We start from the raw sequence: 23,871 nt of genomic DNA, 5'->3' as shown, positions 1-23,871 counted from the left end.
AGGCATTTAATTCTTCCTACTTCACCTAGGCCTGCAGATCTGTTTCTCATTCCTTCAGCATCTTAGTCTGAAGCTACTTGGCTGTTTGGTTCAGCATCTGTGTGAAAAGATTATCCAAAAGAAGAAAATGTATTACATTCAAAAGATCTTTATTACTGCAGTTAGTATATAAATCTTTTCTTGGTTATTAGTTCTCTTTAAAAGGCTCTTAAAAGCATACAAAATATATTAAATAATAATTTATTAAAGATTAAAAAATGTGTGTCTTCTGTATTGAGAGTGAAGATTGAACTACTCCCATCTAATTTAGATCTGACTTCCAGAGTAAGAACCTGTAGCTTGGTGTTGTCATGGTTACTGGGTTCTTTTTCCAGTACTGGCCTCTTAGCTTCAGGTTTCTGGTTCTCCTTAGTGACAAGAGTCCCATCTCATGCTCCCTCTCCCAAAGCCTTCTCCTATGCTGTTGCTGGCTTCTTCTCCTCAATTCTCTCCCAGGGAAGTGTCTGCCCTAGAGTTAGGGTTGGTTCAGTGAGGTGGAGGGTTTTTTAGACAAAAATGTGAATGGGAAACAAGAGGTTGCCTTTACCTCATTAGGCTCACCTCCCTGATCCCTGTGCACCTTACCTTGATCCCCAGGGGCCAGGAAACAAAGAAATTAATTAGGGGAATATGGGGAAAACTAGACCTAACTTTGAACAGGAGGTTGAAGGCTCAGATTAGAGAATAATCTGTTCCAAAAGTTTAAAAAGGAAAAAAAGAAAAGATGAAAAAACCTCTATGGAAGAAAAAGAGCACGGAAAGGAAGGAGAGGATTTGAAAGAGGAAGAGGTGGAGAAGGAGCCTGAGCAGAAGGAAGTTGAGATAAAGGAAAAATTAAAAGAAATCCAGTTTTCAGTAGAGTCCAGAATCCCATCTGTCCTTGTACCCTTACCTAACAATGACACGTTGGAAAGCACGCCTGCTCCTGATTGTCAAAGCAAAAAGGATTTTTTCCACACGAAACCATTTTTTTTTGGTTCTAAGTTTCCCAGGTAATGCTTTGGGGGAAGCAAGGATGGGAAGGAAGAACTCCAAGGGGCAGCCAAATCTGTCTCTATTTCCCCTGAATTTCTTGAGCTTCTTAAGCCAACAGTCAGTTCCCTCTCTCCCCCTCTTTTCTAGCTCTGCAAACAAGGTGCAGAGACTCCCTCTTGTTATCTAACACCCTTCATTGGCCTTTGAGGTAGTCCTGTTTAGGAGAAGCTGGTAGCTGGCTTTCATCCTGACCCCTGGTCCCTGTGTGCTTTTGGTTTGGGAGTGCATTCAATCTCTCTTGGTTTGGGGGTTGGGAAAAGTGTCCAGTCTCTGCCCAGAACACCTTTGATAGGCTGAAGGTGGTTCCTTTTTAATCTGAGATTCTGGGATTCATTTAGGTACAGTCTTCTCTCATACCTTTTCCCCCTTCCTCCCACTATGTAAAGAAGAAAGAAGCATTAGCATTTTGGTTTTCCAATAGAATTACAATCCCTGGCAATGGTATAATTCTAAGAAATTTGTAATCACTGGCTCAGTGCCCCCTGGGTTTGGATTGTCTTCTTATGGGTAGAGATGAATGTCATACACTGCATGAGGGGAAGGGGCAGTTGGCTATTGGTGAGAGAGCCTCAGTTCTCAGTCAGTCCCCCTTTGGGACTCCTCAGGATTCTTCAGGCATTGAGTTGTGTCAGGCTTTTCTGGCTTCCATTTTTAAGGCAGAAAACGGAAGAGGCCAACTCTGACTCTGAAAACACAAGAGGAATTAACAATTTCTATCATGACCTTATCCCCAGCTTGTTACACCAGAGACTGGGGAATTTCCCCTCTGGTGAGATCAAGGACAATCTTTCTTAGTCAAGCTGAGTTATCCCTCACTGGGTATTGGCTAGTATGTATTCTTCTATTTATATCTTCTCTGATTTCTGTTTTGCTATGACTTGGATAAGTGTGTTTCTTTGCTATTTACTATGCAGTGTGGAACTGGTACTAGTGGGAAGTGGGTCAAGGCTTAGATATAGAGCTTGGGGTGCTCCTTCCCCACCAGATGATAAAGCCATCCAAAGTTAGATGGGACTTGATCACTCACCTAGCCTAATAATAGTTAAGGAAGAAGACAGATATAATTGTAGCCCAGGACCCCCCTCTGAAGAGTCCAGATTGACCTCTCGTTCCAATTCTCCTGCTTCCCTCCCTGGAAGGAATGACAGTCTCCCTTGGAGAAGACTAGATGGAGAATGGACTCTTTTGCCTCTTTGAGCCACATAATGAAACCCCTCCCATTACACCAGGGCCTCTTAGCCCCCAATAGACCTCTCACTACATATGTGGGGTCTAACCTTCCTATATCTTAGTGGTTTCTCCCTTGTAGAATTGAGTCAAATGTCTAAAGCAGAAATAAGAGTTCAAGTTCAGACAATGCTTAGCCCATTTTTTTTACCTACAATTTCATTTATATAAGGACATGTGATGAAGCAGAGAGAAGGTGCAAACTTTTGAATGATTGACAGTCCACAGGCATTTGGGGAAAGGTAACATATCTAACATATCTCTTGATACCCAGTACCTAAACAACCAGTAACTACTAAGAGCAGACTTTTCTCTTTTTTCCATTCTATTTTATTTTATTTTCAATCCCAGACTCTTTCCCTCTTCCTAACCCATCATCCATTGAGAAGGCATGAAATACAAAACCCATTACAAATATAAAGAAATAGAGCAGGACAGCTAGGTGACTCAGTTAATGGAATGCCGGGTCTGGAGATGGGAGGGTCTGGGTTCAAATTTGGCCTCAAACCCTTCCTAGCTGTGGAACCCTGAACAAGTCACTTAACCCCAATTGCCTAATCCTTTCCACTCTTCTGTCTTGGACCAATGGGTAGTAACATTTTTAAGGCAGAAGGTAAGGGTACAAAAGAAAATAGAGCAGAGTTTACTCGTGAGAACATTCCTTCTTGATTGAGAAGAGATTTTATTATGCTCCTGAGTGGAAGAATTAAATTATTCTTCTGTATCTTATCAACTACTCATCAGACATTTTTGGTCAAGGAGTATAATGTTCCCCTTTGGTTCAAAAGAAAATCTCTTTTCCCTGGTCCCCTGGGAGAAAAATAGTCCTGTCTTAGATTGAGAAGGTAACTGTTAACTTATTTTTAGCCAGTTTAGTTCCCTCTCACCAAATATTTATTATGTAAAAGAGAACATGAGTAGTGAGCAAACATTTATAAAAGTAAATAATGAAAGAAAAATAAGGAAAGTTATGCCAATTAATGTAGATAGAAGGTAGAATGCACAAAAGAAAACGGGCTTTTTGACTTGGGGAGCTAAACTCAATTAAGGATAGAATCTCATTAGTGCAATAAATTCTTTTTTTTTAATGAAATTTTATTTTAAGAAAGATTGGTCTCCTATTCCTCCCACCTCCTCACCACTACCATTGAGAAGCGAAGAAAAACAAAATCCCTGCTCAAAATTTCATAGTCAAACAAAACAAATTCTAGCATTGGTCATATCTTTAAAAAAAAAAAACAGTCTCAATCTACTCTTGACCACCTCTTTGTCAGGGGGTGAGTTGCATTTTTGATCATGAGTCTATTGGAATTGGGTTTGGTTGTTAGAGTAGTCTTTGGTGATACAGGCACCAAATCAAAGAATGTTTTGGGACGTCAGTTTTCTCATGTCTATGGCTTCTGGACTCCCATTACCTTTTCAAACGTTTGTGCCTTTTCTCTCTTCCTGTCTCTCTCACATACACAGGGCTATCCTTCAGGGAATTTCCTTCCTCTCCTGTGGCACGGCTGCTAACAGTTTCATGGGTAATATCAATAAAATTTTGTGAAATGGCCCAAAGCACAATCTCTTCTCTTACATCCCACCTTGTCTTTTATCGTTACAATGCTTCTCAATGAAATTCATCACCTTCTTTGAAGATTACCAATAGTTGTTCAATAAGTGTGTAAAAACTGGGCTTAAAAAGCTTTTTGTTCTGTATTTTCCCTAGAACTAAATAATTTTAAGGGCATATGTGATATATTCATTGTGCTTGAACTATATATTTGGTAAGAAAATTTTAAAAATCATTTTCCTTTATTTTGTGAACTTTTGAAATGCTCAGAGATAAAGCATATGTATGTATTTTTCCAAACCTGAAAAAACTTGAGGATTTGTGATTTTAATATATTTGTAAATATGAGTTTTGGAAATATAAGTTAAAATTCAATTAAGGCGGAGGGCTACAACTAGGTGACTCAGTAGATTGAGAGCCAAGCCTAGAGATGGGAGGTCCCAGGTTCAAATTTGACTCAGATACTTCTAGTTGTGTATCCTGGTTAAGTCACTTAGCCCCCATTGCTTAGCCCTTATTTCTCTTATGCCTTGGAACCAATACTGATTCTAAGATGGAAGGTAAGGGTTTTTAAAAAAAATTAAGTTAAGGGACTAAGCTCTTAGATAGTCCTGACAATATTCCAGGCACCAGGCTAAGCACTTCATAAATATTATCTCATTTGAGTTATCTGAAGTGTTCCCTGTATCATACTTTGAAAATTTTATTTTTGGATGAAGCATAGAAAGAATGTGATTATATAATTCTTTTTTTCCCTTTGAAGTGAAAGAAGAAAAATTAATTTCTTCTGGACAGAGGCGACACAGTATTTAACAACAATAAATGAATATTTTGGAAGTTTCAGATCTATTACGTAAGTAAGTGAGCTAAATAATACACAGTTTCTGATTTCCAAATACAACTTCTCACTTTTGGAATGGAAGATTTACCTGTTTCTCTCACTTTACAAAAAAGATAGAAATTTTATGATAAAGCATATGTTTCATAAATTTCTAGGAAATGTAATTGTATTGAGTCATTTTGTTGATTGAATGAATGATTATTCATCCTTAATTTTAACAAACTGCTTCATGTTATCTTTTTAAATTTTATTTGTTAAATTCTAAACTTAAATGCCATGAAAAAAGAACATTTCCTTGCAAACCAGCAAAAGATAAAAGATTCTATATGAAAAAAAAATTAACTGCATGTGTGCAATTCTCCTTTTGTCCATTTCAGGTAAACATGAGTTTAACCGATGCCTCATCCACCCCTTCCTCCGTGGTAAACATTTTTCTCACATATCTGATACTCTGTGTTATCTTAAAGGAAGGCTTAAGCAATCTTAATTCCAACCTTCAGTCCAGTTTGAGACTTGTTGGACATAGTCCTCAATCAACAACTATTACCAATGAAAAACTAATTTGCATTGTGAAAAAAATTGCCTCCCAAAATATATATAATTTAGATCACAAAAATGAAAGTAGTATGGCATGATTCCTTTGTTCCCAAAGTCCATCATAATGAATATCAGTACCTGCTAATTTTGATCCCTTGAAGATATGAAATGCAATCTCTTTTGAGCTTTTTTCTTGCCTGAAACTTCCTGCTTTTGCATCTTACATTACTGTCAGTGTAATTTTAAAAAATGATTTTAATAATGTTAGAGTGGTCTCTTAGGGAATCCAATCAAATTTAAGTTTGAGTTCAGATAGTGATTACTTTTTGCCTAATGTAATTTTCCTTCTTCCCTTCCTTCCTTCTTCAAAAAAAAAGTGTTTATTAAGCTACGAGGTGCTATTTGGGGATAAAGTTGAGTATTCCTCTCCCTGCTCTCAAGGAGTTTGCATTCTAATAGAAACAAAATCTTTTCAAATCATTCCTAATTAATTTCCAAGTGTTTCTTGTGTAGTCTATTGATTGTTCCCATGGAGCAAGTTGATAGTATCACATGCTTTTGTATGATGATCTTCTTATATATTCTTATGTCTTTCACGGTCACAAAATAGTCCTCATTTTTCTCGCTAATTTTTTTAAAGGCTAACTAAAATTAAAAGAAATATTCAGAAGTCATCCTTGTACTTCAGAGGAAATAGTAATTATATTAATTAACATTTCCAGAACACTTTAAGATTTGCAAAATGCTTTACAGATATTACAAATATTATCTCAAAGGTGGCTAGGTGCACACTGAGTAGAGCACCAGCTCCAAATTGGGGAGGCTTATTTTTCTTGAGTTCAAATCTGACCTCAGACATTTACTAGCTGTGTAACTCTGGGCAAGTCACTTAACCACTTAATCCTCACAATAACACTGGGAGATAGGTATGAGGAAACTGAGGCAGACAGAAGTTAAGTGACTTTCCCAGGATCACATAGTTAGTAAATGCCAGGGAAGATTTGAATTCAAGTCTTCCTGACTCTAGGTCAAGTACTCTATCCACTGCACCATCCAATAACCATTAAAATCTCATCCAATAAACATTTATTAAGCACCAACAATGTGCCAAGCACTGGGGATACAATTAACAAAAAGAATACAGACCCTGCCCTCAAGGAGCTTATAATCTAAATGAAAGAGAAAACCCATAAAAGGAGGCAGAAAAGAGGAAGGAAGTGGGGGTTACTCCTCAGGGTACCTGAGGAATTTTGATCTGTGGAATTGAATCTAGGGAGGGCATCAGATACAAAGTGGAATGATCTCGGATAGTCCAGTTTCTGCCCTTTGCATTGTTGTTGTTGTTATTCAGATATGTGTGACCATTCATGAAACCATTTGGGATTTCCTTGGCAAAGATACTGGAGTAGTTTGTCATTTTCTTCTCCATTTCATTTTACAGATAAGGAAACTAAGTCAAATAGAGTTCACAATAACTAGTACAGTGGTGCCTTGACACAAGAGTTTAATTTGTTTCAAGGCCAAGCTTGTAACTCAATTTGCTCATGTGTCAAATCAAATTTCTCCATTTAAATTAATGGAAATGCAATTAATCTGTTCCAGCCCCCCAAAAAACACTCGACTTTTTTTGTTTTGCATGCTTTTAAGTACAAAAATGTACTCTATAAAGAACAAATAAATATATTTATAGATAATAAGAAAGAATGTAAAGAAATAAACTTGCTTATGAAATGTTACTTACCTTCAAGGTCAGGTGAAGATGTTGGCAGAGAAGTTTTCATTTTGTGCCCTATCACTTAACATAACTTACTTTCTACACATGTAATGCTTCATTTAAATGCAAAATTGAACTTACACATTACCTATGATATATAACTTTATTGATAAACTTAATTGCTATTTTTTTGCTTTACTTAATTATCATCATTTTCTTCACTGAATTTTGGCTGTTTTGCCACACTTTCCTTGATTTCACTTAGAGGCCTTTTCAATAAAAACCTTTCCATGGAAGTTTGTTTCTTCCTCCCTTTCAGAAAGTTTGATAATGTGTGAAACAAGTATTGTCACACAGCTCCAATGCACACCTTTTACAACTTTTTCTGGGTGTGTCTTTTCAATAAATTGTTTAATTTTTTCTAAAATCCTTAACATTTTCTTAATCTCACTTGTACTGATTACCTCATCTACCTTGGGCTACTCCTATGGGTGGAATCTCATAATTCAAATATCCGTTCATGACTTAAAGCAAAAAATCCTGATCATAACTGCTTGTATCTCAAATGACTTGTGACTTAAAGGCTCATGTATCAAGATACCGCTGTGTCTGGGGCCAGATTTGAACTCATGAAGAGGAGATTCTAGCCTGGACTTCACTTCACCTAGTTGCCCATCTCTGGTATGAAGGCTTCTTGTTTTACCAGTAGACTTTGATGATCCTGGAAGAGATAGTGAGGCTGGGGACTTTGTGCAACTCTGCCTCACTTAAATGCATTTCACACCAAGTCAAAATATCACTCTTTAATGCCATTTGGTGCTCTTTGAAAATGAAAGATAAAGGAGCAAGACAGGAAAGGAGTCTGAGGGATGGGGAGTCAATCAAGGCTTGAGTCAGCAACATGGTGATGGTTTAGGAGTGATGAGCCTATTATCAGAGGTGCTTCTTGTTCTGTGGAGATGACACCAAGCAGGACAGCAGATGCAAAGTCAAAAGTTTATTCAGGGTTCTTTTTAGAGTCTACCAAAACTTTTAAAGTGACTCAAGATTTTCTTTAATTTCTTGATTCATTCCAGGAATTCTATGTAAATAGTTCCTCTGAATGGGGCAATAAGAAGTTAAATGGATTTTGTGGTGGAGCCCACTAGAGGATGTAACAAAGGTGGGATTAGATTTCACCTCCTCTTGATTTTGCAAATGCCTTTCCATCTTCTATGCTCTGTCAGTCCTTAGCTAACTTATTTAAAATTAAAAATTTTAATACCAAAGACTGATTTCTAATACCCAAATTGTTACTGGGGGGGAAAAAGCAACATAACTATAGGGATAGAACTGTAGGATACTAAAGTAGTTCCATGCCTAATTTCTCTTGAATACTCCTTGCATTTTTCTACCCTTTTTACACACATCTCTGCTCTGGTTAATAAGGATTTTCTAGTCATGGGATCAGTGGATTTGAGTTGGAATTGTTCTTAAAGTTCATTTAGTCCAGCCTCCATTATTTTATGAATGGGGAAACTGAAGCTCAGATTCATTGGGACATGCCCATAGTCAACCCTCTTTTTTGTGACAAAAAAAAATATCAAAAACAGAGAAATTGTCTGACATGATAAGCAATATTCTGTCCTAGATGTTCCTCACCTTACTTCTCAGCCATATTATCTCTCCTCCAGGGCTTTGATGGTGATTCGCTCCCTCATTATTCAGAGTTCAACTTCCCTTTAATGAACTTTTGATTTGAATTATTGTAGTTATTGTATATATTATTTTGGTTCTCCTTACTTAGCTCTGTATCAGTTCATATAAATCTTAAAATTTTTCTAAAATTTTTTATATTTGTCATCTCTTGCCACGCAATAATATCCTTGTATTAGTATATGATTTTTCTAACCATTCCCTTGAAAAATTATTTTAAAAACACTAAGAAGGAAGAAAGATTTAGAAGAGAGTCATTTCTTTCTACTTTAACTCAAAATATTCCCCCTTTGAACTCCTGCTACTGTGCTCCTTTCAGCTTTCATTTTCACTGCTTATTTAGATCACAAGATTCAGACATATTCTATTTCTCCCTCAAGTAATGGTTGAAAAGACCTTTCCTTCAATGCCCAACAACTCTTTTGGAAGAGAAAAATAAGAATTTGTTTAAATAACATTTTCCCCAACTACATGTAAAAACAAAATTTAACATTCTTTTTTAAAAAGAATCATTAATTCCAAACTCTCTCCCTCTCTTCATTGTCTCTCCCTGAGACCATAAAGCCATCATGTAAAAGATTTTTTCATATTAGTAATTTTGAGAAAGAAAACTTGAACAAAAACAAAAATTAAGAAAGAAAGTGAAATATAATATGCTTCTTCTGCATTCAGACTCTATCAGTTCTTTCTCTGGAGGAAGATAACATTTTGTATCATAAATAGTTTGGAATTGTCTTAGATCATAATATTGCTAAGTCATTCATAGTTCATCACACATTACTACTATTACTTTGTATAATGTTCTCCTTGTTCTACTCACTTTACCATGTATCAGTTCATATAAATTTATCCAGGCTTTTCAAAAATCGTCCTGCTTGTCATTTCTTATAGCACAATATGTCCCATTACATTCATATACCACAACTTGTTCAGCCATGTCCCATATTGTAAGATTCAGAATTGATTTGTCTAAATATATGAATTAAAATAATTGAATTATGGTCACCATTTATCAAATTAACTCTTAACTCATGAGTCTGTTAGCCACTCTTAACAATTTAGTTTAATAGAAATATAGTAAAAGAGAGAAATGTAGCAAGGAAATTGAAGGTATTGCCTAGCTAGATACTCTATAATTTTTGACCAAAGAAGTCCAGCTCACCATCTGGCAAGGGCTCCCACAAGTCATGATCTCTTCATGGAGTCATGGAAGTCTCTTAAGCCAGGAGTCCCAGTGGTGTCTTCAGCAAGGGTTCCACCACTGCAAGCCTCTTCCTTTGGCTCTGATTTTTAAATTTATGATTGATATGAATATATTTAATTAGTCACCAGGGATTTACTAAATCCCAAAAATGAATTACTAAAGTCAGACTGGTATTTATGGTAGTTTATTTTACAATAGAGGGAAAATATTAAGGAAGAGAGAGAGAGAAGAAAAGGGGAGAGAGAGAGAGATACAGAGACAGAGAGAGAGAGAGAGAGAGAGAGAGAGAGAGAGAGAGAGAGAGAGAGAGAGAGAGAGAGAGAGAGAGAGAACTCTGGTTTCCTCTGAGCTAGGTAGGAATTCAAAGGCCCCAGCCAGGGGAAAGGAGTCTCAAAATGATGGGCCTTTCTGGAGGCTAATAGGCCAAGGAAAGGAAGTCAGCCTTTACACTCACCACATGTCAGTTCAACCAGCAGATTCTTTATCAGCCTCAGCTCCAATAGAACTGCTTTTTACAGGAGGTTCCACTCCAAGTGTGAGTCTCCATTCCAAGTGTCTCTCTTCACTCCAAGTGTATCTGTGTGTGTCTCTGTTTCCACTTTTAAAGAACTTTTTCTCTTGTGTCACTTCCCCTAAATTTTTATGTCTACCAATCACAGCTGACACTCCACTCCAGGACTGCCCACTCTTTCACACATAGGTCACAGACCTCCCACTCAGTGTATGAAATGGGTTTTCATACCTTTTTGTGGTTAAAATCCAAAATGGGTAGATCTCCATACTCAACTTTAAGTACTGTGCTTACATTTGGGGGGGATTAAAAATCTAAAAATAGACAAAGGATTACAACTTCATTTTCACAATCAAGGAAGAGCTAAGTACCTTCATTGTTATAATCAGGGGAGAGTCAAATCCAATCTTCACATAGTCATTCACCCAGCAAGCATCTCCAGCACAGAAAGCTCCAGCCCAGCCCAGCACTTGTCCACAAGAAAAGTCTCTTCAAAAAGCCCAGGAATCAATCCTCCTCCAGGAGAATCACCTCACCAAAGAACCAAGGAATGAATCAATCTTCTTTCAGTCTTGCCTTTTATAACCCTTTTTCCATGTCTTCCTGTCACTCCCCAACTTCACAGGAACCAATCACAGTTTTCCAATTTACCTAGCACTGCCCAGGGGGGCAATGCTTGTATCCTTTCTAGTAAGTGACTTGTGAACTCTCTTACCTAGTGACCTACCAAATGCTAAATAGGGGCACTACAAATTCTTGATTGATTAAATTAAAGGTTGCTGATTGATTACATTAAAAATAAAAATAAAAGAAAGTCTAATTCTCTCTTCACAATATGATGGGCATCTCCTTAGTAAGTTCTTTCCCTCTTTTTTATGATCTCTTTGGGTATACAGACCTAGTAGTAATATAACAGTTTTATAACCCTTTGGACAGAGTTCTAAATTGCTGTCCAGATCAGTTCACAACTCCACCAACTATTAATTAATGTCCTAGTTTTCCCCTGTGCCCTCTAACATTTATCATTTCCTTCTTTGTCCTATTAGCCAATTGGCTCAGTGGGAGGTATGTTGGAAGGGAATGTCTCCATTATGTCGTTTTGTTTGACATCAGTCAGTGACCTGGAAGCTCCAGTGTCTTAAGAAGTAATCATAATACATATTCCCAACATTCAGGGTCACATGATGCTCTTTATTTGGGTGGGGGGCAAAGTAGACTGGAATAACTGGTGTTAAAACATCAGGGTCTGGGAAATTGAAGGTTTCACCCCCTGACTCCAGACCTTCTGCCCCCCATACCATCATAAAGATCCTGTGGAGTCTCCCACAAAGAGGGAGGTTCCCATACTGAGCATAGTGAAGGCAAACCCCACATTGTATGTTTTGGTGTGAGTTATGATTTGTCTCATTAGAATTGCTATTCCTTTTCCAATTACTATTGTTGTTATTATTCCTCAAGCTTCTGTTTCTATATTCATGATTCCTCTTCCTACAATTCATAATTACATAACCTACCTTTCCACAAAAATAACATGTTAGTGGTTGCTTCATGGATTCCTGTAAAGGGGCTATGGCCTCTCCCTGTTTTGCAGTTGGCTTTTTCAACTTTTTCAGTTAATGCATCTATTCTCTTCTCTAATCTCTCCATTAAATCATTGTTCTCTTTATCTTCCTTTCTATGTCCATCAAAAACATAAGCTGCCACTCTTTTTAATTCCTCAAGATCCATATTAGCCCAGTTTAGACTGTTAGTCAAGAAATAGTTCTTTAGGGGGCAGCTGGGTAGCTCAGTGGATTGAGAGCCAGTCCTAGAGACGGGAGGTCCTAGGTTCAAATCTGGCCTCAGACACTTCCCAGCTGTGTGACCCTGGGCAAGTCACTTGACCCCCATTGCCTACCCTTACCACTCTTCTGCCTTGGAGCCAATACACAGTATTGACTCCAAGATGGAAGGTAAGGGTTAAAAAAAAAAAGAAATAGTTCTTTACCATCTTACAGCTGTTTTTTACCATTATAAAAGTCCATAGACAAGTTGGACACTGTTTTGGCTGACACATAGAATTCCTGAATCCTGAATTTTTAAATTTTTATTTGAAATAGGGTATTTGATTGTTTCTTCTAATTTTTTTAATAATTGAAGTATATGGAATCAGTATTAATTTTTTTTTATTTTGAAGGATAAGTTTGCAATATCTATTAGCACTAATACCAATGCATACCCAAAAGCTTTAGACCATGGAAAACTGCCATTGATTATTAAGTATTATGGAACTTTTACTAATAATTGTATCTGATTTCACAATAAGGGATCACAAAAGAGCCACTGCACAGTGCCAAGAAGCATAAGGTCAAGGATACCAACAATCTCTGTGGGATTGATGAGGATTTACACCAAGACAGAGGACTTTTTTGAGGTTTGAGGAAGCAGCTGTTTGACACCTTCAAACATAGGACTTCCCCATGCCAGATTTCCTACAAGTACCTTAGTTTGGCTTTCATTTTGACTCCATTATCCCTGAGATTGAAGGAAAAATCAGACCAAGGAATCATACCTCCATTTTACCTAAGATTCTAGTCCCTTCTCTTTGATAGTATGGCTATTTTCTGTATTCCTGACTGCCAATGGGTAGTGCAATATTGTTGCAATTGTCCTGCAGGATTGTAAGACATAAATCCCTTTAATTGGGCCTTGCTGGTGATTCAAGGACCTGTTATGGGTTTATTCTCATTTACTCATAATTTTATACACATAAGATTTTGATATATATTTTTCCCAGAATTTAATTTTTATTCTTTTGGTCCCCCCCCCCTTGGCTTTCTTTTGACAATTGATTCATATACCCCATTACTCAGCCATGTATCCCAGGATGATCCTGGTGTTGGTCAACACCCTTCTCAGGGGGAATTGTCTAATTATCCTAAAATCCAAGGTTTAAAATCTTTTGGAGAAATTTTAGGAAAAGAAACTTGCCAATACTCTGAACCAAGAAAGCAGATCTTTTGGAGAAGGTGCCATAAGGAAGCCTGTGGAAACCACACACTGCATCAAAAGATCCAGAGTGAACTTTGGGATATCATGAACTGAATTGAAGGGGGTTGAACATGTCATTTATTCTGAATGTAAACTTTTATGCCAAAAGGGAATGCCCCCAATTGATTTTTTGTCAATTCATCTATCAATCATTATTTTTGTTTTCTTTATCTTTTATTTCCCTCTTATTCCCAAATTATTGTAATTCCCTCTAGGTAAAAATGTAATATTTTATACAGCTCTAGTAAGATAATCTTTAGAGGTATAAGCTGATTATTTGAAATGATTCATTGAGGAGACTAGGCATGTTAATCTCCCCAAACCCTCAACTGGGAAGGTTACAGCATGCTCTTCTCCCAATAGAATCACAGAGGGGATTGTTGGAAGGGTATTTCTCTCTCCATTATGTCACTTTGTTTGACATCATCAGTCAGTGACCTGGAAGGCAAAGACCATTGAGATGTGCAGGTATAGACAAACTCTCAGAGAAAGGAAGTTGAAAACAATGAGACAGGAAATTGACCCCACAGACACTGCCCCCAGGGTGGTGCTAGGCAAATTGAGGAACTATGGTTGATTCCTGAGATGTGAGGTGGGAGAAATAGTGGGTGAAGAAAGCTATTAATAAGGTGAGACCAGGAGACTGTTTGGCCTCTTTAGGCTGGAGCTTGGAACCTAAAGGAACTCATGTCAGTGATGAGCTTCAATCCATGATGATGGCAAATATAGTAGTAAGCTAAGCAACTCTCTACCTCTTGCCTACATTTCCCTCTCTTAACTATCACTATTTTGATGTAATAAAGTTATAAAAGCTACTAGCAGTCTCATAATTTAACTTTAATTATTACAGGTAGTACCTCAAAGTTATAATTTGCATTTCTCTCATTAAGGGTGATTTAGAGCATGAAAAATGAGAAATTTAGCCTCTCATCAGATAATTCCATAATAACTCAAACTTCATTCAAATGAAATTTGTAGTCATTTAGATAATGTGTAGGATTCTCAAGGTAGAAGCACAAAATCTCTTCTCTAACATCTCCTGATCATATTTTTTGAGGAAAGTGAAATTAAAAAAATAATTTAGGAATGCACAAACTTTAAGGTATGATAGGACAAAAAAGCAATCAGATTTTAATATGATAATGCTTTATTGCTAAAAAAAAAAGTCAATCCACCCAATATAATATAACCAGCAATATGATTACATTTCTGGGGACTCACAAGTTTATTTTTAGAGGTCATCAATTGCCTTTTAGACATCACTTGGGTGTTGGATCCATCAGCATTTCAAATTCAACATATCCCCCTAAAAACTCATTATCTAACTCTCTAACTCTGCTTCTTCTCCATACATCTCTACTTCTGTTGCAAGCTCCTATGGAAATTTAGCATTAATCTGTACCCCTTTTTGGTACCCGAAGACAACCTTTAGATTTTAAAGAGAGAAAAGTCTAATCTCAAGATTAAAATTATATGTTTCGTATGATAACACATATATAATCCACATCAAATCGCTTACCATCTCTGAGAGAGAGAAGGGAAGGGAAGAAGGGAGACAATTTGATCTTATAATTTTGGAAGTCATATGTTGAAAATTGTTATTACATCTAATTGAGAAAATAAAATATCTTAGAATAAAAATAAGAAAAAATAAATATTAAAGCTAAGATGTGCTTCTACCCCACCTTGTTGAATGGGGGTAGAGACAAGTTCTTTGTTTAGCTGTAAAAAAGCCTCTTGGATAGTGAAGCAAGTGAGTAAGCTAGGTAAAGTCAAGAGAGAAAAGTGAGCTGTGTGGCCATTTGTAGGAGGTAATTATTTAGGGGACTAGTGTGCCAGACACAGGAGTTACAGAGTTAATGTGGTGCATCTGACAGCCTCATGCCTGGGTCCCTGGTGCTCCAGCATCAACATGCCAGAGTCAGCCCAATGTCACAAGGAAGGGTGGAGCTATAAGTTTTTAAAAGCTCATGAAGGAAGGAGAGAGGTCTCTTTTACTTCCACTATGGAACTAATTCTCTCCCTGGGATGGTGCCTTGCTCTCTCTCTCTTACCTTATTTTATCTCTTGATCTCTGACAAGTAGTGAACAGGCTGCAATGGAGGACTAAATCTTTCCCTAAAATTAGAGAGACTGAAAACCCTCTTTCTATTTCTCTTCATTAATAAATGATTAAAAATCTAGTAATAAGCCTCCAGATCCATATCTTCTAAATGTCAAGTGATGTCTAGAAGCCTGCCTCTTGTCCTCCAGTCAAAGAGACTTGGGAGAGGGATATCACAAAGAGCATAAATCGGAGTAGAGCAAAGAGGAGGGTCTTTTCTTGGTGGAATTCTGGACTGAGTGGGTATGCTGTCTGGCTTGGGTTTGGGGCTTGCTTGCAAGACTGGGGGAGAAAGGCTGCTAAGGTAGCTGTCAGCTACATGTGGCTGGTGCCTTTTCTTTCTCTGGCTGGCTTTTTATTTAATAAATAATTTAAATTAAGATATTTTTTTCCAGAGAATTTTAATCATAATGTGCCACATTCTTCCAATTGTTGGAAATAAGGAGACAAAGGTGAGTTATGTTGTAGAGGGAGGGTTGAAAAGACATGGAAACTGCTTGAATACAGGTACTAGAAGAAGGGGAACAAACTGGGATGGATGGCTCTTACAGTTACAAATTTGGGTTCCTGGGAAGATGGTTTGAGATGCCAAAGGAGTGTCCAGTTGTAATCATGTGGATTGTTCATATTTCTTCTTTTCAGAGAACAAAGGCCATTGTTTTGTGATGCAAAGTATTTGGGATATAATCAATCAAATAGTGGGCAGCTGGGTGGCTCAGCAGATTGAGAGCCAGGCCTAGAGACAGGAGGTCTTAGGTTCAAATCTGGCCTCAGACACTTCCCAGCTGTGTGACCCTGGGCAAGTCACTTAACCCCCATTGCCTAGCCCTTTCCACTCTTCTGCCTTGGAACCAATACACAGTATTGATTCCAATATGGAAGGTAAGGATTAAAAAAAAAACAACAATCAAATAATTACCTTTCTCTGGTTCCATTTATGATAGTCTTTGTTATATGTAAAAAAGTACTTAATAAAGTGTTTCCTTGGAATAAGTATCTAGATATTTAAATTAAATTCTCAGGAGTGATTGACAAAGTGTAATTATTGATAGTTCCTTCAATTTTGCTGAATCTTTTGAGGGGAAGAAAAATTAACAAGCTAGATGAGAAATCTTATGCTGGTACAATGTGACTTTAGTGGTCTATTATTCCTAAGTGGCTTTTTATCTGTGTTTTCCTGTGTTGTATGCATTGGAGGGATGGGGGGATGTGGGAACATGCTTTGGATTGCTCAAGGTCTTAGAACTAGAGAACTCCTTTGGTGGAAATAGCTCTATGTCACTGCATCAGCAACAACTACATTTTTACTAATACATAACCATACCTATGTGAGAAGCCAAGAGACCCAGACAGCAGTGACAGCTAGATGCTTCTTGGGGCCAAATGAACTTTTCTGAGGTAATTAGAAGTTCCACAATGACCATAGAATCTCATTCTTGAAAGGAGTTTTTAAAGATCATAAACCTGCCTCATTTCCTCCTTCTGAAGCCAGATGGTTCAGGGAAAACATTATTACTTCTTCCCTCTCCACTGAATGACTTAGTTCATCTTTGTTATATAGAAACCATAGCCAAGAAATTTACTGGGCAATTGTAATTTATTTTTTTATTTATTTCCCCCTATATAGCAACAGATTATGTTCTGATGCTACCCAACAAGATGATCCCTTATATTATTCCTTACCGTTGTGAATTATTTAGCTCAGACTTAACAGCCACAATTCCAGAAACAACTCTGGGGACAACATATATTCTCCTTGGACTTTGATAAAAAAAAATTAGTGAGGCCTTTAATATTTCTGTGGTGGCTGATTACTAACTGTATTAATAGGAAATGCTATCATTTTTTACCCTTCCTTTGCAAACACCTATACATTTATTAGGGAATCTTCTTTTATTTACATTAACTTATATCATAATAGCTGACATTTCATTTTGATGTTAATACCAAGCCTGTGAGGGAAGTATAGCTTTCGCCTTTGTTTTATAATAGTGAAAAATGAATCTTGGAGAGTTTAAGTGATTTGCTTGTGTTCACACAGTTCATATATGTGAAAGATGGGATTTGAACTCAGGAGGTATCTTCACATTAGAGGACCTGGGGTTGAATCCCATATTATCTGCCTTTCAAAACAAAAAAACAAAAATCCTTACCTTCTGTCTTAGTGTCAATTCTAAAACAGAAGAACAGAAAGGACTGGGCAAGAGGGGTGAAGTGATTTGTCCAAGGTCACACAGCTAGGAAGTGTCCAAGGTCAGATTTGAGCCCTGTTTATCCTATCTTGAAGTTTGGCGCTCTTTCCACCTAACTGCTCCCATCTCCCTTGCTTTTGTTTGACCTCAACATCTCTGGGCCTCTGTTTTCAATGAGAGGATTTGAACTTGATGATCTCGCCAATCATTTCCGGTTTGAAATCTTCAAGAATGTGCTGGAACTAGCTCTCATCATTGCAGGATGATCAGGTCTTGATTTAGTTGTTTTGTTGATTGACTAGACTTAAGCTTAAGTGTTCATAACGTATGTTTAAATCTGGAGGGAGTTGTTAACTCATTTAACAGCACACTCCTGTCTTTTGCTCTATATACAGCAAGAGGACAGACTGGGGTTCTGGGAGAACATGGTCACATTAATAGTTTCAGGGAAGGGATTTAAATCCAGGTGCCCCTGACTCCTTTTTAGCCTTTGATTCTCCACAGTTCACATTCTAACTATTCAACCTCCGCTCCCATTATAGCTTTATTCCTCACTTTATTCTTAACACCGTTCTCCTCAGAAATAATACCATTTAGCTCCCAGCAGAAGTGCTAATTACCTCTCCCAGAGGACCAGCTGTAGCTTCATTGGCCCATATGAGAAGATTCTCTAAATGTATTTAGGATTCAAAAAAATAGACCTTTGCTATTCTTAAGCCTTGATAGTCTACATTGTCCCAGGCCTCTGTGGGAAGCTCTCTGCAGAACTCTAGGAATATTAATCCTTGCATCTCAGATATGTCTATAACCAAACCAATGCAAACTCAGCACCATTTGCCCTCTCTCCGCTTCAGCATCCAGGCAGTGTATCTTCTGTTCCCATCAGTACTTCTTCCTGAATCCAGGTCCTTGGGATATAGCAAATTGTTCTTTTACTAATCATCCTCAAGCCCCATTCCCAACCTTTTCCCAGGACAGTTGAGCTAGACTATTCAAATTATGTAGAACTGCTTCCAAAACATCAGAAAAAGGAAGTCCTGCTTTCCCACCATGTCCCCAACTTCTTTCACAGTGAATCAAACTCCAGCTTTCTTCTGTAATGCTTTATGAGTGGTATAAGAATTAGATTTGGAAACTCTGCAGACTCCTGCATAGGAAAATATATCATGACCTTCGTTGGAATTAGAAGGACTTAGTACTTCATATGTGCTGAAGAATTGGACTTAGTGAGTAGCATCATCATAAATATAATTTTTAAAATATATATATTACCATGGAATCCAGAGAATGTACTTCAAACATAATACTTTGGGTTAACTGCTTACATCACAGGGTTATTGAGGGGCAAGAATTTTGTAATTTTGAAAATGTTTTAGAAATATAAATTGTATTAAGTTAAATGGTACCTGATTCTAGAATTTGACTTCATTGACAGATTAAGAAATAAAGTATACCCCTCACAAGATGAAGACACAGTAAGGTAAGTTGATTTTTGCATAGGCAAGGAGGAAGTCTCTTAAGGGTACAAAATAAAAAGACTAGGCTCATCAATATAAAATTCTGTTTACTGGATAATGACCCTTAAAAAGCCAGCTATACTGACAATATTTAGATATTGACACTGGGCTTTTTTCCCCCAGACCTTGTAATTTTAATGACTCAGGTGATTTAAACAAGACATTTAGATTACTTTTGTGTAGTGCATGTCTAATTCTGTTTTTAAATTTTCTGGTCTTTGAAATTAAAAGAGACTTCACTGGAAAACTTGAGAATTTGGATGAAGAAGAAGAATTAGCAAAAAGGTAAGTAGTTTTTAAGAATGGAGGAAGGGTTCTACAAATGAATCTCATGTGCAAAGTCACTATTAAAAGGTAGAAGGTAGCTGGGCATGGTGGCACACATCTGTAATTCTTGCCTACTAGGGAGACTGAGGCTGGTAGATAGCTTGAATTTGGGAATCCTGGGATGCTCTAGAGCTAAAGTATATTCTGTGTCTGCACCAAATTGAGCACAAGTATGGTGAGTTCTTAGAAATTAGGAGCTGTAAGACTCCTAAGTCTCAAGTTGGAATTAGAATGGATCAAAACTTCTGTGATAATCAGTAGTGGAATCACACCCATGAGTAACTTCTGTACTTCCAGCCTGGACAAAATAGTGAGACACAGTCTTAAAAAATATGTTTTTTTTTTTATTCAAAGTACTCTACAAACAGAGTAGAAAACTGTGGAAAGATGTTTAGATTAGTTTATAGAAAATTCCTAAGGGCACACTGATTAATGCTTAATGTATCTTTGCATTGTTTTAATTTCTCTTCCCCAGTTTTCCTCTGCCTCTCTTAATTGGTTTTAAAAGTCTTTTGTTGAGCTCTTCCAAAATCTGTGTCCAGTCCATATTTTTCTTCTGGACTTTGTGTGTGTTTGCTTTGCTTTCATTGTCCCCTTCTCTGTCTGTACCTTGCTCTTTGTATGCATAAAAAGTCTTTAGAGTTAAGTGCTTCTTTTGGTTCTTTGCTCATTCTTTCCTACTTTTTTGTAGGTAGGCTCTGTTTTCAGGGAGGTTAAGTTATCCTCTGAAATTTTAGTCCTTCCTTGATGCTGCCCTTAGCTTATTTTTGGGTTTCTGCCAGTTTTAGCTCTTCCAAGGTGGTATGATGGCCTGAGGGTTGGGAGTTCTGAGGGCCTCCTCCCACTGCTGATTCAATTAATCCTTGAGATGCTAATAGCTTCAAGACTTGTCTCAGGCTTGAGCATAAGCTTTTGAACTTACTCTGAACTTGATCAGATCAGGACTAACCAAATTCTAGTCCCAGGCTTAGGTACAAGTTTTTGGTCTCACTGTGTACTTCATCCAATCATGCACATAGTTGATTGCCCTATCTTGGAGCTCTACCCTGAGCCCCCAGCAAAAAGTTCTGGACCTCCCTTGGCTCAACCAATTACCCCCAAACTGGGGTCTATGTCCTTACCACAGGCTCAGACTGGTACTCCTGGCTTTCTCTGAGTCCACAAAGATCAGCCCACTTTAGCACAGACTGCCCTGGGCTGGGATTCTAGACTTCATCACAGGTTTGAAACCTCAAGGGGTGTGGGTTGGCTTGGATCTCTATTGGTCTAGGCAGGGTTTCAGGATCTGAATGTTGGCTTGGGCTTAGATTCTGAAACTGGGATAGCTGGTTTGGGGTTGGGGTGTGTGTGACATGCTGTTGACTTGCTCTTCACTCCTTGTTATAGTCTCGCTGACTGTGCTCCCCTCTCACTCCAATGTCCCAGGTCTTCTCTGTCTATCTTTTAAGTATTTCTTTTCTTGAAAGTTGTTTCTGTCTCTTTGTTGGTTCTTTCACTCCTGTATCATTTTGTGGCTTTTAAAAATATATTGATTGGAGGGGATTCTCATGGTGACTTTGAGTTGCTTTTCCTTTCTCTGCTATCTTATCTCCACCCCCAGAAGGAAGACCTTAATGTAAATTTGGAAAAATTATTTAAATTTATTCAAAATTCTCTTTCTCTAATCCTCTTTAATGCATCTTCTTTGCAATGATGAATGTTGGTATTTTAAAGTTCATATTCATCTTCATTTGATACTTCTACTCAGTCCCTTTTTAAAAGATTCTTGAATGTCTGACCTGTCAATGTTATCCATAAAAACATGCCTACTACTTTTATAACACAAATGATCTGTCATTTAATCAGTGTGCACTGAAACAGATTGTTACTTTACAGATGGTCTTCAAGAGTTACTATAGCTAAAAAACTGGCCACCCTAAGGTTGACCAGAGAAGCCTCTCTGAATTGAGCAGGGCTTGTTCTTAGCTGACAGACCTTTATTAATCCCTGGGACAACTTCTGCAAGCTTAGGTCTGGTATCACATACTGGAACTTGTTCTTGTGACAAGGAAATCACTTTAAAAGACTGATATATATTAATTTAAGGTCGCCAAGGAATTCAGCTATGTAATTCCTAAATGAAACTCAAGTCAGCAGTCAACCTTTTATGGAGTTTAATTACAAACAGGATGAAGAAAGGTATTAGAGATAGAGAGAGAGAGGGAGAGAGAAAGGGGAGAGAAGGGAATAGGGCTTAAATACCCCTTCTGTTAGGCTGGGCCAAAAGGCCCAAGCCCTTAGATAGCTGAGGCAAAGAAAAGAGATCAGTCCCTATCACTCACATGACCAAAATGGAGAAACAGTCTCAGGGGCCTCCACCTCCAGCTTCCTTCAGAGCAGCTTCCTTCAGAGCCAGCACAACCTCTCAGAGCCAAAACCTCTCCACCCCCTAGTCCTCAGACCCCTCTATCTTTAAGGAAACCATCCAAGTTCCCTCCCCTCAGTTCTCACATCTACCAATCACTGTCCATGTCTTCCCTGTGCCAATGGTGGCTCTACCTTAACCCAGGACCGCCCAGAGGTCTGTGGCTTTGCACATGTCTGTTGAAGGTTATATTCTCAATAATTAAATCTTGATCCTTTGCTGCAGCCCTTCCTAAATCCTGTTAGGACTGAGTAGGATGGAAATTGTATTTTCTAAGACCTGGTTCTGTCATTCCAAGTATCTCTATTGTATCAATTCTAAAATCAATCATGACTCAAAGAAGAACTTCCTGTTCTATGCTTAAGCATAGGTCAAAGCCCTTTCCATGGTTCAGCAAAAGGTTTCTGTCTTAAAGTAATCTTAAGAAGGGAGGAGGAGGAACCTCCCATGCCAATGGGGTTCACATTCCAATAGACTATCAGTAAGAAATTTTCCAAGTATGAAATTTCCCAATGGTGAAATTTCCAACATTTATAAGTCTAAGAAATTTTGAGGTTTACATTCTTTAGAGATAGTCTTCATGAGTTCAACATTAGCTTTATCTTATAATGAAGCATTAAATAAGACCTTGAATGGAAAAGGGAGATAACAAGCAGTTTAAAAGAGTTCTAGTGATGACTTTTTTCTTCCACTTCTGCCTATGTTCTCTTAGAGCTTATTATAGTGTCTGGTACATTAGATTAGGTGTTTATTAATTGCTTGTAATTTTGAAAAAGGCCATAGTTTTGCTAACTGATCTTTTCTGGTAATTAAACATTTAAATTCAATGCTTGTGATAATGAAATCACTTTAAAAGACATATATATGTCTTTTAAAGTATATATATATATATATATATATATATATATATATATATATATATATATATATATATATATATATATATATATATATAAATTTAAGGTAGCCAAGGAATTCACTTAAGTAATTCCTAAATGAAACACTCAAGTCAGCTGCCAAATTTTTTATGGTGTTTTAATTACAACAGAAGGAAGAAAGTATTAGAGGGAGAGAGAGACAGAGAGGGAAGGAAAAGGGAGAGAAGGAAAGAAGTTTAACTCAGACCCATTCTGGGCTCAGGCTGAGCCAAAGTGGACTTTAAGGCCTTGGATAGCCAAGGCAGGGAAAGGGATCAGTCCTTATCACTCACAATCTGAAGGAAAGCAGTCCACCAGGCTCCTCCAACCCCAAGCACCAGCCTTGAACTGAACTCTAGCCCTCCTCACAGGAAGTCCCGAGAACTCCAGAGGCTGTTCTCTACCTTACTTCCTGCATCTCACATGTGCCAATGGTGGCTCTAGCTTGACCTAGGACCGCCCAGAGGTCTGTCCTTTTTTTGCACATGTCTATTGAAGGCCATATTCTCAAATAATTAAATCTTGAGTTTGCTGCAGCCCTTCCTAATCTTGTTACACTGAGTAGGGTGGAGAATGTAGTTTCCAAGACCTGATTCTGTTATTCCAAGTATCTCTATTGTTATTGATCAGGAAATAGCTAAATTGGATCTTCTAAAGAATGGTCTGAATAGGGTGGAATAGTTTTGAAATTCACATACTGCAGATTCAATCTGGTGTCTTCCACCTAGGATGAATCTTAGAGCAACTTTATTTATATATTGTAAGTCCCTAACTCTAACATTAAAAAATATTATTATTTTAATCTCCCTAGATTCAACTCAGAAATATTTAAGGACTAATTATTTCACTTTCTGATGCTTGTCTTCTGTCCATTTCAATTCAATTCAGAAGCATTTATTAAATGATTGCTATGTGAATCATATTGTCTGCAGCTGAGGGATACATAATCCTTAGTATTCAATTAAATTTTATTTTTTCCCAAATTACATGTAAAAAGTTTCTAATATTTTCAAAGAATATTG

At 37.5% G+C, this 23,871-nt stretch overlaps 1 protein-coding gene across 2 annotated transcripts in view; it reads left to right on the top strand.

The window, feature by feature from the left end:
• The first annotated feature begins 384 nt into the window (after positions 1-384).
• LOC100027993 (phosphatidylinositol 3,4,5-trisphosphate 3-phosphatase TPTE2-like) overlaps positions 385-23,871 on the top strand; it is a 128,793-nt gene continuing 105,306 nt past the window's right edge. For both annotated transcript variants that reach the window (XM_016421919.2, XM_007495378.3), the window contains exons 1-4: positions 385-1,031; positions 4,620-4,709; positions 19,120-19,164; positions 19,433-19,486. In XM_016421919.2, coding sequence (XP_016277405.2) covers positions 778-1,031; positions 4,620-4,709; positions 19,120-19,164; positions 19,433-19,486 — 443 coding nt within the window. In that variant the 5' untranslated portion in view covers positions 385-777. The remainder of the gene's footprint in view (positions 1,032-4,619; positions 4,710-19,119; positions 19,165-19,432; positions 19,487-23,871) is intronic.

This window comes from Monodelphis domestica, chromosome 4 (genome assembly GCF_027887165.1).
Source record: "Monodelphis domestica isolate mMonDom1 chromosome 4, mMonDom1.pri, whole genome shotgun sequence".
Classification (NCBI taxonomy): domain Eukaryota; kingdom Metazoa; phylum Chordata; class Mammalia; order Didelphimorphia; family Didelphidae; genus Monodelphis; species Monodelphis domestica.
Note: the sequence above shows the minus strand (reverse complement) of the source record. Positions and strands in the feature narration are given on the sequence as shown.